The sequence below is a fragment of the Athene cunicularia genome, assembly GCF_003259725.1.
Source record: "Athene cunicularia isolate RWA chromosome 12 unlocalized genomic scaffold, athCun1 chr12_part1, whole genome shotgun sequence".
NCBI lineage: Eukaryota > Metazoa > Chordata > Aves > Strigiformes > Strigidae > Athene > Athene cunicularia.
In genome coordinates, this window is record NW_020799116.1 from 14,858,687 (window position 1) to 14,878,007 (window position 19,321).

A 19,321-nucleotide genomic window follows, 5' to 3' on the forward strand; every position below is an offset into this window, starting at 1 on the left:
AAACAAACCAACCCTCTATTTCCTTAGCAAATGGAAAAAAAGAAAGCACCTTTGAAAACAATTGAATGGATTTTTACACTGACTAATTTATTATTATAAAAATGTAGCTCACATAAACCTGTACTGGATGAATATAATAGTTTGTTAAACCTCTTTTTTTTTTTTTTTGATTATCTAGAATGGTTAAGATTCTTGTATTAAACAAAATGAAGAACCTGTAAGGAAATAGTAGAATTTATTTATTTTACTTTGTAAAATTAATAAATGATCTGTGTGTACTAACACAAGATTAGGTTTTAAATTAAAGTAGGTATGGAGATTTTCTATAGCTAGTGATGCTTGCAAAAGTCAGTGAAATCCAAACCCCTTGCATTTATCACCAGTATAGTTGCTAAAATGACATGCCAACCCTTTGAAGATAGTAATAATACTAAACTTGATTGCTGTAAAGTTGCCAGTTCTTCATCATACTGCAGAAATATATTATACTTGAACTGAGAAAACATGCAGTTGTCCCTCCCCCTCCTTATTCCCCCAAACTGGACCAGTGTTATGTTAGCATGAGTTGTGCTGAGCCGAATCCAATCTGGAATTAAGAATGCTCCAGGGCATTTTTAATAAACTGTCATTCATTTGAACTCTAACCTTCTTTAATTTGCAGAATCTGGTAACACAGACGTATACTTCAGCCACATTCATTTCTTTTTCTTTTCTTACCTTGGTGTGAAACACTACTGATAGGACTTGAAAATGTGAAGCTTCAGAAAAAGTAGCAAGTCTTCATTTAAAATACTCAAAGCTAAGAAAGAATTGTAATAGTATAGTTTGCTGGTTTTCTGCTGTTTTGAAATGTAATCTTAATTCTAGATTTTAATAAAATCCTCGAAGTGCTGAGGTCAGTTAATACATCCAGTTTCTGGATGTATGAAGAAAAAGGCTTTTATTAGAAAATGTAAAGGAGAAAATGAATCTGTCTTGCACAGTGGGAGAAAACCCAGTTAATGTGTTCAGGGCATAGAGTACTTACTGGGAAAGAACTTTGTTTTCAGTGAGGTTCTCACAGTAAACGTTCAAATCACTAATTCTTATTAATTCTTTAGCTGGTATTGAAAACAGCAAAGTTTGTGATTTGAAGTATTTAGACTAAGAGATATAGTGGGGAAAAACTGAACAGGCTTGCAGGCAAACTGTCTTGCCAGGCTGGGTAAGGATCTGCCCCTCAGCAGGCAGGAGGGAGGTGGGAGCTGTTAGCTCCAGCCCCCCCGGGAGGTGCCGCTGCAAGGCCGGCCCCGGCTGCAGCACGCGAGAGCATTGCAAACACCCCTTGGGTTTTAGTGTGTGTTACTGATAAACAATTACTTTGAGGGACTTTTCTGTAAATAAAAGTCTTAAGCATGCATATGTGATAGTTAAGGTAGAAGAGGTGCTTCAGTTTGGGAGGAAAATGGCTGGATATTAGTTAACAGATATGGTCCTGAACACAGACTTTAGCTTGATCCTTTGTACAATGATAAGAAAAGTATGTAAATGTGTTACTTGGTCATTATTGATCTGACACGTCAATGGAGGACTCGGCTGAATTTCTGGAGAGCGGAAAAACTGAAAAGAAACTGGAAGGCAAGACCATACCAGTGCTTTGGAGAGGAAGGGGCTCCTGCACACGCGTTATTCTCTAGATGAAGTGCCCCTGAGTGCAGCAGAAGTATTTGCCATGGGTCAGAAAGCTAAAATTTTTCATTAGTATTACTGGATTTATTTCCATTTCTTACAGTAGGACTAAGAGGTAGTACATCAACATTAACCCTTAATTTTTTTCTGCTGTCATTTTAATTTAATATCAAAGAAGAGAACATGTGCTTATATTAAGGATTTGGTTTATGTTTTACAATGCTTTTTTTCCCCCCTAGGCTTTTATATCTAGATAATACTGCTTTCAGTGTTTAATTTTCCTTTGTAATATATCTGCTGCAGCTAAATAATAAACATGCTAGGATGGTTTTGTGTGCAACTTCAGCATTCACACACATAGTAGTGTGTGATAGTAGTTCGCCTAAAAAACCCAGTTTCTTCTGCACGTGCCAGCCAGTTAAATTCTGCTGTAGGTGTTGGTGAGACAGTTAACTAGGAAAACATACAACTCTGAACTTGGGCCATATTCAAAAAGTGGAGGAAGAACTAGCTGGCAAATCCTGTGTTGAAAGTGTAAATGAAAACATAACTTTGAAGTCTACATGTGTTAACGATTTGTGGTTTGAAAAAGATTTCATATTTAAATTTTTAAAGCGTTTTTTTCCCCTTCTCTCTTAAACTTTGATCTCTTTTGTCTGGTAACGTAAGAGTATGTTGTTAATATACATTAACAAATCCACAGCTTTGTTTTCCACGTCTTTAATTCCCTTAAATGTTTAAAAGTGTAACTGATGTTATATATCAGAACTCAGGTGAGCGTTCAATCAGTCAACAGGTTGGGTACTAATTCAGCTGAACCTGTAGGCAAAGGAGTGCAATGATACTAAAGGTACGGCAGTGCCTCTGTTCTGCCTTCCTGCGCTCTCGTCTGCAACTGTGGAGTGACCTGGGTTTAAAGATGCTGCCTCAAAGCAAGAGTCTGTATGTAAGAGTTTGTCTTGAATCCTTTCTACTGTTTCTATTAATCTGTGTTGCCTGGAATTAACTAACAGGCTGGAAGCTCAGCAGAAACTATTTGCAGTTTTTAAAAACCACAAGGACAAGCCTAAGAAATAACCCAAGAAAACAAGTAGCAATATCATATTATACTTTAGCAGCAGAGTCTTGGCCTTGTTTGAGACAGCATGGGTTTGTGTTCTTGTACTGCAAGAGAAAATGAAGTGTCTGGTGTTATATTAGATATTGAGTGTATTTTTAAAGAAATATGATCTCTCTCCTTCTGGCTTTTTTTTTTTTTTTTTCCCCTCTGGGATTTAAGTGCAAATCAAGCTTTTTTTTACTGTTTTATTTCCCTCAAGTATATTTTCTCTTTGCTGCTTCTACTGTAAAAGTTCTTTAGATTGTCATTTTACAAAGATATCGAAAGCCTTCATCTTCATGGTTTGCTTTAGTAGAATCTCGCACCTGCCCAGACTCTACTGCACAATTTGCACTCATTGCTATTTCATTTATATCTGTGTTACACTGGTTTTACTTTCTGCGTGGAAGGTTGGACATCTGAGTTTCTATGTTTTTGGTAATTCTGATTCTGCATTCATCAAATATAACTTCTTATACACTGAAGGGTGTCAGACTTATTTTAGTATTCCATTGATCTTATTAGACTGTTTATAAAGATGCAGATGCAGCTGGTGTAGAAGTGGTAAGTGATCAGTGTATCATTTTCAAGCAGGGTGTGAGTCCTCATTATAATTTGAGGACCGTGTTATTAATTTTGCTTCATTAAACCTGTTATATAGGAGGCAATGTGTGTTCAAATTGAAACGCAAACGTGGCTTATAAATACTGATCACATGGCAGTAGGATTTAGATAACAGCAAACAACAGTTAAGCATGAATTGGTGAGAAAACATCTTCTTTGTGGTGGCACTGATTGTATCATTACAGTGGAATACTGTTAGACTTTTCAATACACCAGCAAAAGTGAACACTTGTCAATCATTTGCTTGACATGAACAACTGGAATATATCCGCTCTCCCATTTAATTTTATTTAGATGTTCTTTCCTGAAGTGTTTGCTAACTTATAAAATGTTAACATTTGGACAAAGGAGGCGAAAAAGAAAATACAGAAATTGGACATTCATTATTTAAATCATATCTCAAAAACCCAAGTTAAATCTGTTGTTTAATTGCAGCTGTTAATGTAAAACGGTATCATTTTGAATAGGAGGAAATGATACTGGTGTCTTTGTAGCTAGATACTATTTGCGACCCTCTGGTTCTGTGAATATAATGATTCACCCCACAACTAAATTTTCTGCTGCCAGACAGGTGTCATATGTAGTCTCCATTCTTTAGTGTGTTCTTTAAATAATGCGACAGACCATGTCATATACTTTTTTTCCGGAATTTTGTTTTCTCAAAAGATTAAGGTTTTCTGAATTCCTGCAACAAGCAATTTATCCTACATCCAGCTGACATTTACCAATACTAAAGAAAGATCACCCTAACATTCCTACGTTTCATACTTCAGAGATTCTCACAGTTGTCATGAGGAAAATAACTCAGTTGTTATTAGAGCAGTAACAGACATTTAATGTTCAGAATCATAGAATAATTTGGGTTAGCAGGGACCACTGGAGGCAATGCAGTCCAAAAACCTGCTCAAAGCAGGGATAACTATGAAGTTGGATCAGGTGCCCCAGACTTCATTCATTCAGGATCTGAAAATACCCAAGGATTGGCAAGTCTACAGGTTCCCTACCCAACCTGTGCTGCACAGAAGGGAGTGCATTGTTTGATGAAAAATAGATGGATTGTAATGACCAGTTTTAATATAAAATATATGTCTACATCTGCATCTAAAATTTCTGAAATTGATATTATGATGAGTTACTACCACCCTGAATTTAAATAATGGTGCAGAAAATATTTATAAATTTTGTCTGTATGTGGCAGTGGCTGAGGTTAAATAGGTTTCTAGCAATCTCTTAGTTCTGTTTTGTATAAATATTGGTTATTACTTGATGGATTAATGGAAACATTAAGATTTTTTGCTAAGGACTACTTTTGTTATTTTTTAAAACAGTTAAGATAGAAATAGATTTGAACAGCCATTTACTTAAAATAATTCATTTTGTGTGGTTTTGGGGCTTTTTTTTTTTGGGTATTTATATAGATTTAAGATTTACTGTAAAGAATGTGGAGCTTTAAAAAATTATCTCTCTTAGGTAGAAGAGCTGATGAATGCACTGGAAAAGACTAGACAAGAATTAGATTCTACCAAAGCCCGTCTTGCCTCAACACAGCAGTCTTTGGCTGAAAAAGAAGCACATCTGGCTAACCTGAGAATAGAGCGAAGAAAACAGCTTGAAGAAATTCTAGAAATGAAGTAAGTAGATGATTTCTCTAATTTCTAGAAAAACTAAACTTACTTTCTTCCCATAAGAGAAGGGTTTTTTCTGTAAGATTTCTTTTCTATATATTTTAAAATCTGAATCTAAGAACCTCTAATAGTTATAAGGCTGTTAAATTCCTTTTAACATATGGAAATGCAAAAGTCTTCAGTTTAGAAGTACTCAACAGTTGACATGATAATTTTTTGAAAGCTGTCCTTTGTTACATGCAAATAAAAATATCGGCACAGGATAACTTTCATGAGAAGTTCAGGGTCTAAAGCCCCATCTTTCAGTGGGAATCCTATGTTGGATTTTCTGTTAGTGTAAAATTCAAAGACGGGGGTTTATTAACTTTTTAAGGATGGTGCAAATGTTATTGCATTGAATTGGTTAAAAAAACCAAACCCAAGCAACAAAAACCTACATACACATGATCACTATCTATATGTCTACAGAATGAAGAAGGAAGATAGACATATAATTTAAATCTAAATTTAAAAGTAGGTTTTAAGAATGGCTGCCATGTAATATAGGCGCAGAAATACTGTAAGCATGAATGTTTCCAGTGAAATCAGAAAACTTCTGCTTTGACTTTAATGAGGTCTGTATCTATACAGAAAAATGGGAGCACTTGCAAATTAGAGTAGTATGTGATATTATATTCTACAGTAGATAATTATTTTTTCTCTGATTTTCATGTACATATTTCACCTATGATAACTGAGATGCTCAGTGCCAGTATATTTCATGAAGTCATCTGTTTTCTGTATAGTGCTTTGGTCCGTTTCTTTGAGTGCATGCTTGTTTTCCATCCTAATGGTAAGATTTTTTTCTTTTTATCATAAGTATCAATTATTGAGCAACATAGGGAGAAGAAAAGCATTTAATTCTTTAATTCTGTTATTATGACTTTTTTGGTTGGGTACACAGAACCTCACAGAAGAAATGTGTAAGGCATGTATCTTCAGTCTGGGAGTTGGCAAAAAGTAGTGAAATATGATTTTTCTTTTGTAAAAACTATTTTATTAACAAATGATTGAGTAGATGGTACTAGTGGTGAAAGATCCAGTATCAAAGGTCCGAGTTAGGAATAGTTCGGAATTTAAAATGAGATATAAGCATACAGTGCATTTTTTACAATATAAATTTCATGAGTAAAATAGTAAGATTAGAAGAAAATTTTAAAGTAGCATCTAAAAAATTAAATTAGTAAAAATTCTAGTTAAATGGATGTTGGTTTTGTTGTGTTTTAGTTTTTTCTTTGTGTAGTTAGTAGCATGGTTTCTTTTGTAATACTACTTATTTTTCTTTTTTGTGTTTGCTTTCTTAATTGCGACTGTTAGCTGTGTAATTATGTAGACTTTTGCCGCTATTGTCTTTTTTTTCTGTCTTCAAGAGAAGCAATTGTTCATATACAGTTTTCATTTTTTAATCCCAAACTGACCCAAAAATTGTTTGAAATTCAAATTTAAATTCAAAACCAAACCTGTAATAATGAAATAGAATTAATTATAATGCATACTTCTTCCTACTTAGGCCACAGAGTGTTACTTAATCCTCTACTAGGTAGCTTTCCCAGCTAACTTATCCTTGTGTCGTTACCTGTAAGAGTCTAATGCTTTAAGTCATATACAAATCACTCCTGCTGAAAACTGTGATTCAGCTAATAACTTAGAATTGGAGTTAACTTTAATAAAACCCCCATATATTCTATTACTGTATTTAATTCCATCCTAACTTTAGTTTCTGTGAAATATGTTACATGACTGATTTCATATTGGAGATGGAATCAGACAGAACTTCTATTGCTTGTGGTAAGATGGAAAGAAATTAACATGGCTATCAAATGTTAGGATGGTTCTGCTGCTCTAGAAGTAAATTAGAATTAATAAACAAAACGAAATGTGTAAGATCACAGCACAATATTACCATCAGAGAAAAAAGTAATGACAGAAATTCCCATGATCATATTTACTTTTTTTTACTGTTTCTTTAACAACATTAGGACTGAATCAGAGAAACAAAAGTGAAGAGTCATTTTTTTGAGCTCTAAGAAGGGCTGCATGACTGCTATTAAATATAAATTAAATGCAAAATTCAATTTCAGATAATTTAATAAGATAGGCTAAAACCAAGTTAATAGATACACATGCATTAGTAAATGTGTTTTAGAAATAATTCAGATATTTCATTACAGTGGTTTAATTTTTGAAATTGCTCAGTAGAATGTGTGACTAGTGTATGACACAGTTTATAAAACTGCATTACAACAGAATATACTAAATATGGCATTACATTGTTTTTATGAATGTTATTCTCAAAAATCAATTGTAGAAATTAGTGAAGAACCAGACATCCAGTGACAGAATAATGATACTTCTGTGTTGTAGCAATATACTAAAATAGGGTGTCTTCTCTCTGATATTTTAAGATAATTTATTAATGGACAGCATTGACCATGTCTTCTATTTATCATTTTTAAAATTTAATATTGAGTGATTTTGGCTCCTAGCTTCCAGTAAATAGGCATGAACTGTGTGTTTAAGAACATTCATGATGATTTCCTATGCTTGTATTATGTTCAAGTTCCAAACATAACTCTGCGTTCTAGGCCCATCTGGCTGACATTGCCAAGATCCATCTTAATTTACTGGCTACAATCAAATGGTCAGTTTTAGATAACTTCTTCAGTTATCATTACGTGTTCCCATATACATTCAATTATTTAAGGAAGTTTAGAATAAAAATGGATAGCAGCTTAATCTTGTTCATTGTCTGGTTGGTCTTTTTGAACTAGAAAGTAGATAAGTACCCATTAAATGAAAGGTGCTTCCATGGAAGGAGATAAACATTGAGTTATTCTTAACTTGATGCCAACATGTGGGGGGAACAAAAAAAAAAAAAAAAATTTAAAGAATTCCAGAGTGTTAAGTTTGGAGAAGGGTTTGCATTTGCATGTTACTTTCTAAATATGTGGGTTTTTTTTTTTCAAATGTCTATTAAAAATATTACTATATTAGTTCTGGAGGAAATATTTTTGTTATGGTTATATTATTTTAGCAGTGCACACATAACTCATACTGACATTAATGGAAGTTACGCATACAGTATAATGCAGCATGTGTTCAAATCCATCATTTTGCCTAATTGTCTTAATGCTTTATGCTCTATCTCTGAGCATAAAAAAAAATCAATTAACTTTTTTATTTTTTAATGTGATAGTTTAAAAAAAAATTCTGTATTGCACAATGTGACAAAAGGCATGTTAATATTTTTTAAAAATTTATTTATCATCCATAACAATGTTTCAATTGGCCAGAATTTATAAATTGGTAGTTAGAAATACATATATCCAGACAACTTTTTCCAGTCATTGGTTTTGTTTTCTGAGAGTCTGCAAGAAGGAGCACAGCCTACTGGGAACTTCACAAGACTTGCCTAGAAAAGGTTATTCATTTTATAATCTGAAGAGCTTGAGGGTAGGAGAAGTTTGTGCTGTGATGTGGCAGAGATTTTTCAGAAATGCCATATTTGTGGAGCATACTTTCATGACCACAAGGCATCCACAGTGCTTTCATACAGATGTCCTTTCCTATGTGTCGGTTCCTTCCAGAACTCATAAACCTGCTTGTAACAAAATTAGATAGCTGTATAGGTATATAAATGAGTATTTTTATAATATTAAAAGTGCTTTATATATGTATGTGAAATAAATGCCTGTCCTTGTGGAAAGTGGATTCTACTCTATGGGATATATCATCTTTTTAGAAATGGTCAAAATTATTTTCCCCTTGAAAGATAAGGTTTGACCTGCAGAACCAATTGTCATAAAAGAAAGTCTAATGGCATTAGAGGGAAAAGATATAAAGATTATCATCACCTTAGTTGTTAGATCAACTTTTAAATTATATGCATATAATCCTAAAAATGCAACCATTGAAGTTAAAACAAAAAAACACCACCCTCCCTAAAAACCCCCAAGATTTTGTTATCAAAACTTGGGGATTTTTTGGCTAAAAGCACTTAAATTAACTTTCTGTGGTGTTTACTTAGTAAATGTTTAAATATAAAATTTAAAAAGAAAATTATGTCATTTGGGTTTAGCATTAATTTCATCAATTTTCAGTGACTTAGTTAATGTGATAAACACTACACTTAGTAATCAGAGGCCATGAGTTTAATCCCCCAAAAGACTGAACGTCATGTTTTGACTTGTGAATTCTTAATTTTTGAGATCCCACTGCTAATTACTATTTCCTTTAGCAGTCAACTCAGTACACTCAGTGCTCTGAAGCTTTCAGAGGATCTTGAATGAAATTCCAAGAGTTTGAAAGGCAATTTCCTTGCCTTTGATAGAGTTCATGCCATCACCTGTGAGTATTGCTAAATCAGTTTTGTTGGAAGTGACTTTGCCCTGAAATTCACTACAAGTTTCCAGAAGAATATATATTTTTCCTTATGTGGAATAAATCAGATTATTTCAATAACGAAGCATTAAATATCTCCTAATAAAATAACCAGCTACTAGAAATAGAACATTGCTGTGCTGTTCAAAACCAATTTATTTTTAAATCAGATTTTGCATTAAATTTCCTTACAGTGACAGTATAAAATTAAACAGCCCTTCCTGTGTTTAAGAATGTCCACTCATTTTTTCACTGAAAATAATAAATGAATATTGCTTATCTCTGTTTTTCAGTGTGTTTACTTTATTCATTTAACAGCACCTGTGTATAGTCAAGGGTGAAATATTTGTGGGAAGAATGGGATAAAATGTTTTTTCCACCAGGGATTCAGCCCCACCAGCTGCCAGTCTTTGTCAAAGTGCTGAACACGTACTGCACTTTTACCTGCTGGGTTAGTGGCTCAGGGTCTCTGCCAAGCAAGGAGAGGGCACTTGTATTTGCCACTAGGTACCAGTCTCGGGTGCAAGACCACGGTCTGGATCTGCTTGGCTCAACAAACCTGAGTATGAGCAGCTTCACAGTGTCAGCAGGAAGCTTGTCTTGTTGCAGGGAGGAGAATGTGTCTTGCCCGTTTGTGTCACCTGATCCGACCGGTGCCCTCCTTCCTTTTAGTGCAGGAAATTCAAGCATGGCCAAGTATACAAATGGCTTCAAGTGGACTTTTGGGGATATTGCAGGGATGAAGAAGGTCTTTGAATGGATTCTGGAAGTCAGGGATCACAGCCTAAGGGGGAAGACTGTTTAAGATATAAAACTAGTGAGTCACACTCAGAGTTTGCAGGGAAGTCAAAATGCTTTATGAAGTACTAGTGGCAGAAGTATAAGGGAGTTTACCATTCATCTGGTTTTCTGCAGACATACCCCTTTTTTCCATCTATAAATTTTACTGGAGTAGAAGTTGGGGATTTCACATCTGTGTAGCAGCTCAGTAGGAGCTGCAGCTCTGACAAGGGCTGTTGGATGTCCAGAGAATCTGGACATGTTTCCAGCACCTGGACAAATCAGCTCATGTCCCTGCCTTACATTCTCCTATTAGTGTTTCCATCTCAGAGTGGCGCTTCAGGAGGGAAAATGTGAGGAACTCGGCATGTTTTCCTTGATGTCCCAATTACTCCACCCCAAGATGTTCTGTGGCCCACGGGATGGTGGTTTCTTCCTCATTGCTGTGGGTGCAGCTATGGTCAAAAGTGCTTCTGAAATCTCTGTGTGAGTAATAAATTCAGTGCATCTGGAACATTTCAGAGCAATTGTGTGTGCAGTTCACCTGCTCAGTGCACGTGGGCCAGAAGCATGACACTCATTGATGGAAAATCCCTGATGAAGTTGTAGGGACTCTACGTGCATGTAGTCATGAAGTTAGTTGTCTTTTCTGGGTTCTTTCATACAGCAGCGAAGATGAGGAAAGCAGTATAGCAAGGTAGGAGAAATTGGCAAGGTGATTTAACAGAACTATTCTTTGAAATGTAACTCACTCTTTAAAACCACTTAAAATGAAAACTTGCTTACAGAAACTGCCTGCTTTCTGTGTTACAGATAGGCAATGCTTTCTCCCTGCCCCCTTCTTTTCAGAAAGGAAAGCAAGAAGGTAGATAACTGTTTCTCTTGCCTACACTGTAAACTAAGGTGTTTAACTAAAAGGTGTGGGCAAAGATGCTTGGTTTATGCTCCTTTTTTATTTGCTAGTATCTTCTAAAAAGAGCCAGCGCCTACCTTGGGGATAGTTCTAGGCTAAATAAGTAATACTGGATACATGACATTAAAGGATAATCTTTTAATTGAACTTTAAGCAAATATACCAGGGCCAGATTTCTTAGACTATTAATAAAGTATTATTTTGAAAGTAGGATCATTTAAAAATATTTTTTCTACTTTGTTCAGCTCTAGTACAGCCTATATTTTGATAAAGATAGCTATGGTAATTTCTCTAACATGAATTCTTTAACATATCTCACTTTTTTTTTAATTTTGTTTTTTGTATTTTTATTAGAGGGATTATTTTGACTTGTTTCAGCAGTGGTAATGAATACTATAAACATGTTCAGTGAATGGATAGCAAGTTGATTGTCCCCAAAATTGTACCATTTTGAATATAGAACACTAGACTGTTTTTTAGTAACCTGTGGACTGCTTCGATTTAATTGTAGGATTCATGCTGAGAGTGTAGAGAGTCATATCCCAAGTTAAATACAAACAAAACAGCAGGATGTTGATACAACTGTGACTTCCATAGGAAGTAGTTAGAATGGTAATGTGGTCTCCTAACTTGGGTGGAAAGTCTCTTGTGACTGCTTTTGCCCCACAGACCTGTAACACAGCATGCCTTGACTAACATTTTTGACACCAACTTGCAAACACCATAAAGATTAGAGAAACCCAAATGAAGGCTTTGTTCTCTGGAACAGAAGCTTTCTTGACTAAAATGAAGAGATGTTTTTCTTTTGTAAACAACGAAGGGGCACAAAGCAATAAAATGTTTCTCTTTGTGAGAATAGAATGAGTGAACTGTTTACTTGGCAAAGCACTTCTCTTACTTAAAGACATAGGAGTGTCACCAAGTTCCTTTTTATTCACTTGAGTCTTATATGTTCAGACTAGATGATAGTATACTTTGATTTTATTTTATAAGATTTGTGATGTTTGAAATTTCATCATCATGGGAAGAAAGTGTGCCATTTCTTCATTTTGTTCTTGTTAAGGTCATAATTTACTTTCAAATTAGATTGTCACCTGCTATTGGAGGCTAGTAAGATCAATTTAAGATTTTTCCAAAATGTGGTATGAGAGGCTGTATTTTGCCAGTTTTTATAATGGGTATCCAAGCAAAGGAAGTTGGCCTCGCCCATGTTTCCTGTCCCCTTTAGACAGTGGTAGAGTGCAGTAATAATCTTTTCAAAGTGTTTCCCTCCTCGGAAGGCGATGTCTTCCTCTCTCTTACGGAATGACAGTAGTGCTTCTTGTGTCACAGAAGCATTGTCTGAAGGCAAGCCAGAAAGAGCTCAAACATATTACAGACAACACATATTATGGTTACAGTAAATAAGCATACTTCTCTGATCTAGAAAATTGGTCTGGATTTTGACCGTCTTGTTTTCTTCATCTTATAAGTATTTTGGTTTAATTATCATGTGTTCCAAGAGCGGTGTTCTCAAGGAACTATAGAGATTTAAGCTTCTGACTCTCTAGTTGTTAAAATGATCTTCCAGGTTCCTGTGATCCATATGGCTTGAGGCATCTGCCAGACAGAAAGTAACTTTAATGGTAGCTGCTCTGTATCCTAGTAGTGCGCTTTTCTTTCTGATTTTGTTGTCATTATTCTCTACCCGTTCAGGTACCTTGCCTCAGTAGAAAAATAACAGTCACTGCTCCAGCAAACATTTTATATTGGAAATTCCACAGTACTTAGGGGTTTTATTCCTCAAGTGCTTTCTCCAGAACCTGAATGGTAGAGAGATCAAGGGGATTCTGCAGCTGCTTTATGAGGGAGAGACTTAAAGACTTTTCACTCTGGGGAAGGCAGGGGGTGGATATGTTTGAAGTTTGCAGAATCTCAAAGGAAGGCGTAAACTGAATGTGGAACTGTTGTTTGCCAGATCTCCCAGCATGAGGAATATCAGGCACTTGCTGAGGTTAATCAGTAATCGATTCCAAAGACAGAAGTGTTGCTTTATGGATTGGTTGGTTGGTGACCTTCTGGAACTTACTTTCACAGGGGGCAGGGTGGCATCAGCTGGTTCAAAAAGGAGTTATACAAATTCATGGACAAGAGATCCATAAATGGCTGCTACTTTATACTCTTTGGCTGCTGTTCTTGAACTATGTTCCTAAAATTTATTTTCTATCTGAAATATTAACTCTTTCCTCCCACATTGCTGTCTTATGTTGAAACACATATAGTTAACAATCAGATGATTTTTTAAAACTTTTTTTGAGAACCAGTTATATTAAGTCAACTAATACACTCCAGAAAGATTAAAGGCCACACTTTGAGTAGCCTTTTGCATCTGTTGCCCTACAGTATATAAGAGAATTTACAAGATGATACAAGTGACAAAGTGATTGTTTTAAAGTGCAGGTTTTAAGAGTGAAGTATGACAGTTACATGACATTCTCTAGTGATTGCACCACTTAGAAGACAGACAGAATTAACAGTGGGTCAAGGTTTACAGGTGTCTAAAGCTGCTTGAAGGACTTTGAGATGCAGAGTATTCTAGTCTTTTGTAATGTAAATGAAAATTTGAAGAAACTATTGCCATTGAAAATAATTACATTTGTTTCTCCTCTTTTTTCCTTTTTAAAAAATCAACCTCTAAACTAAAATGCTTGGGTTTTTTTAGTTCATAAGCGTGTTAGGGTTTAAAATACACGTTTATGATATAACTTGATTTATAGCATTCTAAAGTCATGTGAGGTGGCAAAGGGACGGTGATGAGAAGGATAACGTAAAAATGAGAAGGGACTATGAGTTACTATTCAGTGAAACATGGACCATGGTAAAAGGAAGGAGGGCTCTACAGACCTGAAGAATAAAAATCCAGGTCTGGACTCTTCCAAAGGAAAAGTATAGTTTGAAGTATGTTTCTAATTTCTAAGTAAGCTCAACGATTTTTATCTACAGTTAACTTACTGGGGAGTTTAGTGATCTTTTTAGATAGAGAAGAAAAAGTCTGTATGCTGTTTACTAATATTAAACACTTTTTGTCTCATTTCTATTGTACAACTTTTTTTAATATAAGAAAATATAAGCAACAAAATCTGGAAGAACAATACTATAGAAAAAAGCTGAACTCTGTAGTTATTGATCTTGACAAAGCTATATATGATTTGTTTTAAAACTACCTTAAAGGTGATTTTATTAGCTAAAAAATCAGTAATGATAAAAATGATGAAGTAGGATGGCATTTGTTTTGAAGTTCAGCCAGCATGGGAATGTGAAGGCCTCCACCTCTGATAATATACTCAAAAGAACAAGTGGCTCAAAAGACAGAAAGGAAGGAGTAGGAGGCTGTAAGTTTTTTTTTTTGTGTGTTTTTTTTTTTTTTTTTTATTTTTTTTTTTTTTTTTAAAGCTGACTGAATTACGCCCTTGTCTACTGAAACCCTCTTAGTGTAATTCCCATTGGCCTCCGTGACACCTAGGGCAGCGCTGATCAACTGCAGGCTCCCATATTCCTAACCTCAGCCAACTGAATATGATTCTAGCAGATGTTTCTGCATTTTAGACCTCAAAATATGATGGGTCAGGTTTTTTTCCTTTTTCCAGTGGCAAATCTTGCATACTTGAGACCCAGGACATGCAATTCAATGGTAGGAATTATGAGCTGAGGGTCTCCCCAGTGGGATAATGCTGAACTTAATGTAAACTCAGATCTTTGAAAATGGAGAAACAATGAAATGTAAAGGTTTGGATCACTGAAACTAAATTACTGGTTTATTGTTTAATACTGTATAAAATACAAAATGTGCTTAGAAATGTATATGGTGATGTTTTCTGTTAAAAGGAGAAGGTCTTATAAAGACAGGAGAGACCAGTCAGAAGCAGTCAAACAGGAACAGCTTGCTTAGTGGCAGAAGGGAAAGGTTTGGTTAGCTCTCTCTGTCTTCCTGTTATTCCTTTGGTGCTATGAAGTAAATCCACTGCTGCCTCCTTCCTGTGCTTCCTCATTCCACACACCCCCACCACCTCCCCCCCCCATGCCCCCAGCAAAGCAAGTACTTCTGTGTGCTGTGGCAAAACAAATCTAAGTTTGTATTGCTGTGTTGCCTCTGATTGAGTTCTCTTGTATCTAATAAGGTGCAAGATGTGCTTGAAATATTGCGCACTTATGTCTGAGAGTATTCGTTAATGCTCTCTAATGTGCATCCTCTCATGCCTTGTAACATGTAAAATGGTAAAATATGGCACAACAAAATTTGCTAAAGCAGTGAATTTCTAATGAACACCACCTCTCCTTCCAGTGCTGTGCTGCTGTTTAGCAGAGACTCACACATCATGACTTATGTGATGACAGTGGAAATTAGGATGAGCTCATCTCAGTTTTCTCTGATTGTGAAGAACTTGGCTATGTCCACACTGTTACACAGTGTACCAGGGTATCTTATCAAAGAAAAGTCCTGTTTAAGAACGTACATGATATAAGTCTGTGCTGCGTCTTGCAGTCAAGCTGTTGTGTTCAGGATAAACATCACCTTAAAAGGACACCTTGCTTTGCCTCCTTAGGGTGAAGTTGCTTCAATTGAGTAGATAAACTTTTCAAGGTGAAACAAAAGCTTGGTGACAGCAGAAACTTGTGCAGAATATTGTTAGTGGAAAGATTTTTTTTCAATTGTTGGTAAATAGAAATGTTGCTTTTGTAGAGGAGTTTGCAAAATCCTCGCAGGAGTATTATGCTTAATATGTTGCATTTTAGTAGTTAAAAGTATATTGGGGGAGGCAAGTGAAAGACAGTATATTTTTTTCCTCATATTTAGTAGTGAATTTCTCAAACCCCATCCAGTTTTAGTTTTGTAAATATGTAGATACTAAGGGGGGAACTGTGATTTACTGGTTTAGATTAGAAATGTAAAAATACTTTTTTTTGTGGTTAAACTCTTCCCAGTTTCTAACCACTCCTACCTCAAACATATAGTTTGTCTTTGTTGCATTTGACTCTAACCAGAATTAGACCACACAGGCCTCTGAGGATCACCATATTGCTAAGATCATTCTAGTTACTAGGGATTCTTCTTTTTTGCTTCCCAATAAACTCATCTTGCATTCTTTGAGGACTAGTTTACATAGTTCTCACCTTCTAGGTGGGAGGGAAAATGTAGAGCGGTCTGAGAGAAATAGTCATTAAATGTACTAATTCTTTTGTTTTTCAACCCTTTCTTTACGGTTCGGAAACAGAGGTAGAAAACGTCAAAAGTAGGTTTTATAGGATAGGTAGATCACCTCTGGTTCAGCACAGAATCAAAACTAGCCTAGATACATTCAAATCCTTACATTAAGTGGGGTGTGAGTATAAATTAATGAACAAAATTCTAATTCCACTTAAATCTACACTCATAAGAATGTAATTTTATATTCTGTAATTTTATATTCTGAAATCCTTTATATATGTAATTTTATTTCTTTAGACGGGAAGAGTTTTGGATAAAATGCAGTCAGGTGTGAACATGGGACCTTATTGCATCAATCAGTGAGCAGTAGTGAGGGGACTTCATGGTAGTTAGGTTCAGCTGTCTGCATGTTATGGCAGGCCAAAGGCTGGTTAGGAAGGAGTGTGCATTTAATAGGGAGAACAATCTGAACTTTTAAACCCCCTTAATCTAAAAGTTTCAAATATGGAATTTTCTCATCACTATTTGGGGGATATATTGTGTTTGGTAACTTATGAGTAATTTTGTGAGCTGGACAACCTCATCCAGATCTTGAGAAACTCTTAGTTTTCTGTGTGGTCCATAAACTGAAGGTAAGTAGTTCATGTCTGTGGTGTTTAGAGCAGGAGCTGGTGTTGGGACTAGTGTGAAATTCAGTAGCAAAAAAGGTAGAGATTATTACATAACACCTAAAGAGTAGAAGCCCAAGAAGTGTGATAGATCATCATCTGACATCCAGCAACCTGATACCCTCTTAACAGAGTGGAAAATACTCTGACATTCATGAGCTTCAAGAAAAGACTTTTCACCTATTGAAAAATATTTAAACTTTCATCATGTCTGAAAGAAACTTGACTGCTTTCCAGTTTTGTTTTGGGTGCCTGTTGCCCTCCTTACCCACCTGGAAGCAACTGAAAGAAAACTGGTGAAATGAAAAGAGTGTCATTATTTTTGTGGCTTATGCATACATGTGTACCACCCAACTACCCGCTACTGCCCCTCCCATCAGATCCCCTCTTAAAAAAAATAGTACAAGGATCCAATCAGGATGAAAATTACCTACAGTATTTTCACAGTTGTATTAAGAAACAGAATTTGTATTTTTTTTCTCTTAGAAAGCTTTCCCTTCAACACTTCAGTGCTATGATGTTTTGTTTAGTCTAATGTAGGTTTTTGTTATTATCTAGCCTAAAAATGAATCTAATTAGCAGATGAATGTAGGAAATCCCTACTGTAATTTGGCAACTAAATGAATGGGGGATATCAGTATATGACAAGCAACTTCCACTTAAGGCTAATGTAACTATTACCTCATTGGAAGTGGAACTTTACACTCTTCAAATGAAACCTTTATTGAATTTAAAATATGTATTTGACAAAGGACTAGCTGAATTTACGTGAAATTGGCTTTGTGAAATTATGGTGCCTTTATTGATAGTGACTAGCTTTATAAATGTTTATCTTAATTATGTTTTATTGTAATTAAAAAAGATTGCAGATACTTTGCCATTTCTGTAAAGTGAACTGCTGGAGCTTTTTTTTGTTAAAGATGGGGGTAGGGTACAAAGAATAGTCCGGCTCCAGAGAGGAGGCCCCTCACAGGCCATATGAATCCACTTACATGTAAATTGCTTGTCTATATGAATTAAGGTGAAGGTTATGAAAGAACTGCATTTCTGTGTTTATTGTAGGATTTTTGACAGTCTCTTTCCTCTTTCAAGTAAATTTGGCTTAAGTCCACAGTCAGTACAGTTTTAAGTAAACTCCTCTTTTGTTACATTAACAAGGTTATAACATCACTGAGGCAGATTTCCAGCTGCATGAATTGAGGCCTAAGCATGCAGACTGAGGGGATAATTAAAACCTTAGGGTGGGTGAGTTAAACTACCAACTAAAATTGGATAAAAGGCTAATTGTCCATAGCAACATAATACGTGTTTCTAAATACCTGTGAAATAAAGATAAATATTCGGGGTCTTTTAATTCCTTTTTGAATGCTCGGATTCAGACTGTATTTTAAGGCATAACAAAAATCAAGAGGAAGTAAATAGAAACCCAAATCATTCTTTCCCAGATACTGTTGTATTTTAGTTATTAATTGAAAAACAGAATAATTTTGAAGACTTCAGTGCTTTTCTGACGTTCTTTAAAACAGAGGAAGCATCTTTGTGTAGGAAGTATGAGCCTCACTGTGTGATATAGTATATCGGAATGGACTGCTTGGTGCTTTGTCAAAATTTGTCATATCTCCTTTTCCTTCCTCCTTTTTTTCATTATTAAGAGTGGAGTTACATACCTTTGGTGACCTTCAAGAAGATGACATAGAGTCAGGCAAGATGATACATTACCACAAAGTTAAAAAAACAAAATGGGTTGTAATGGCAGCTTGTACTGAACTAAATGAATTGTGAAGGCCCATTTGTTATTCATTAGGAGAAGCAGAGCAGATTACTGTTCTGCCTTCATAGGGAGCCTTTAAACTTAAGGTCATTTTACACTAGTACCCTTGTGGCATGGACAGCATTTAATACATTTTTAACAGCTTTTACATTTCCATGGTTTGCAGCAGCGCTGGTTGAATCATTTCTGTAATGAAGGTGTTTGAAAGTAGTTTAGAGTTACTTTGGGGGAAAAAACAGGAAAAAAAAGAAATAATTGGGTTGATGAAGTGACTTTATATACTAAAGAGCTAAGCATGCAGAACGTATTGCTATAAAGTAATGCATGCTGATTCCCACTGCTACAGAAGTACATCCCTAGGGAACTGTGGTTTGCTTTGGGGGGGAGTTTTGGTGTGTTGTGTGTTTTGTTTTTTTTTTTTTTAAATGTAAATAGAACTATAGCTGTTTTTTCACAGTGCTTGTTCCTTTGGGGAAGGAAAGTCTGAGGATAGAAATTTAAGAATATTTTTTGAGCTATTTCTGAGTTGCTCAAGAGTCTGATGGAGAAAATTCAACATTTTGGCATGT

General features: G+C 35.4%; 1 protein-coding gene across 12 annotated transcripts in view; it reads left to right on the forward strand.

The window, feature by feature from the left end:
* The window catches only part of ERC2 (ELKS/RAB6-interacting/CAST family member 2), a 532,940-nt gene that overhangs the window by 296,257 nt on the left and 217,362 nt on the right, over nt 1-19,321 (forward strand). For all 12 annotated transcript variants that reach the window (XR_003399297.1, XR_003399299.1, XR_003399301.1 and 9 more), the window contains one exon: nt 4,862-5,022. Coding sequence is in view for 1 of the 12 variants with exons in the window: in XM_026857422.1 (XP_026713223.1) it covers nt 4,862-5,022 (161 nt within the window). In the remaining 11 variants the exon portion in view is untranslated. The remainder of the gene's footprint in view (nt 1-4,861; nt 5,023-19,321) is intronic.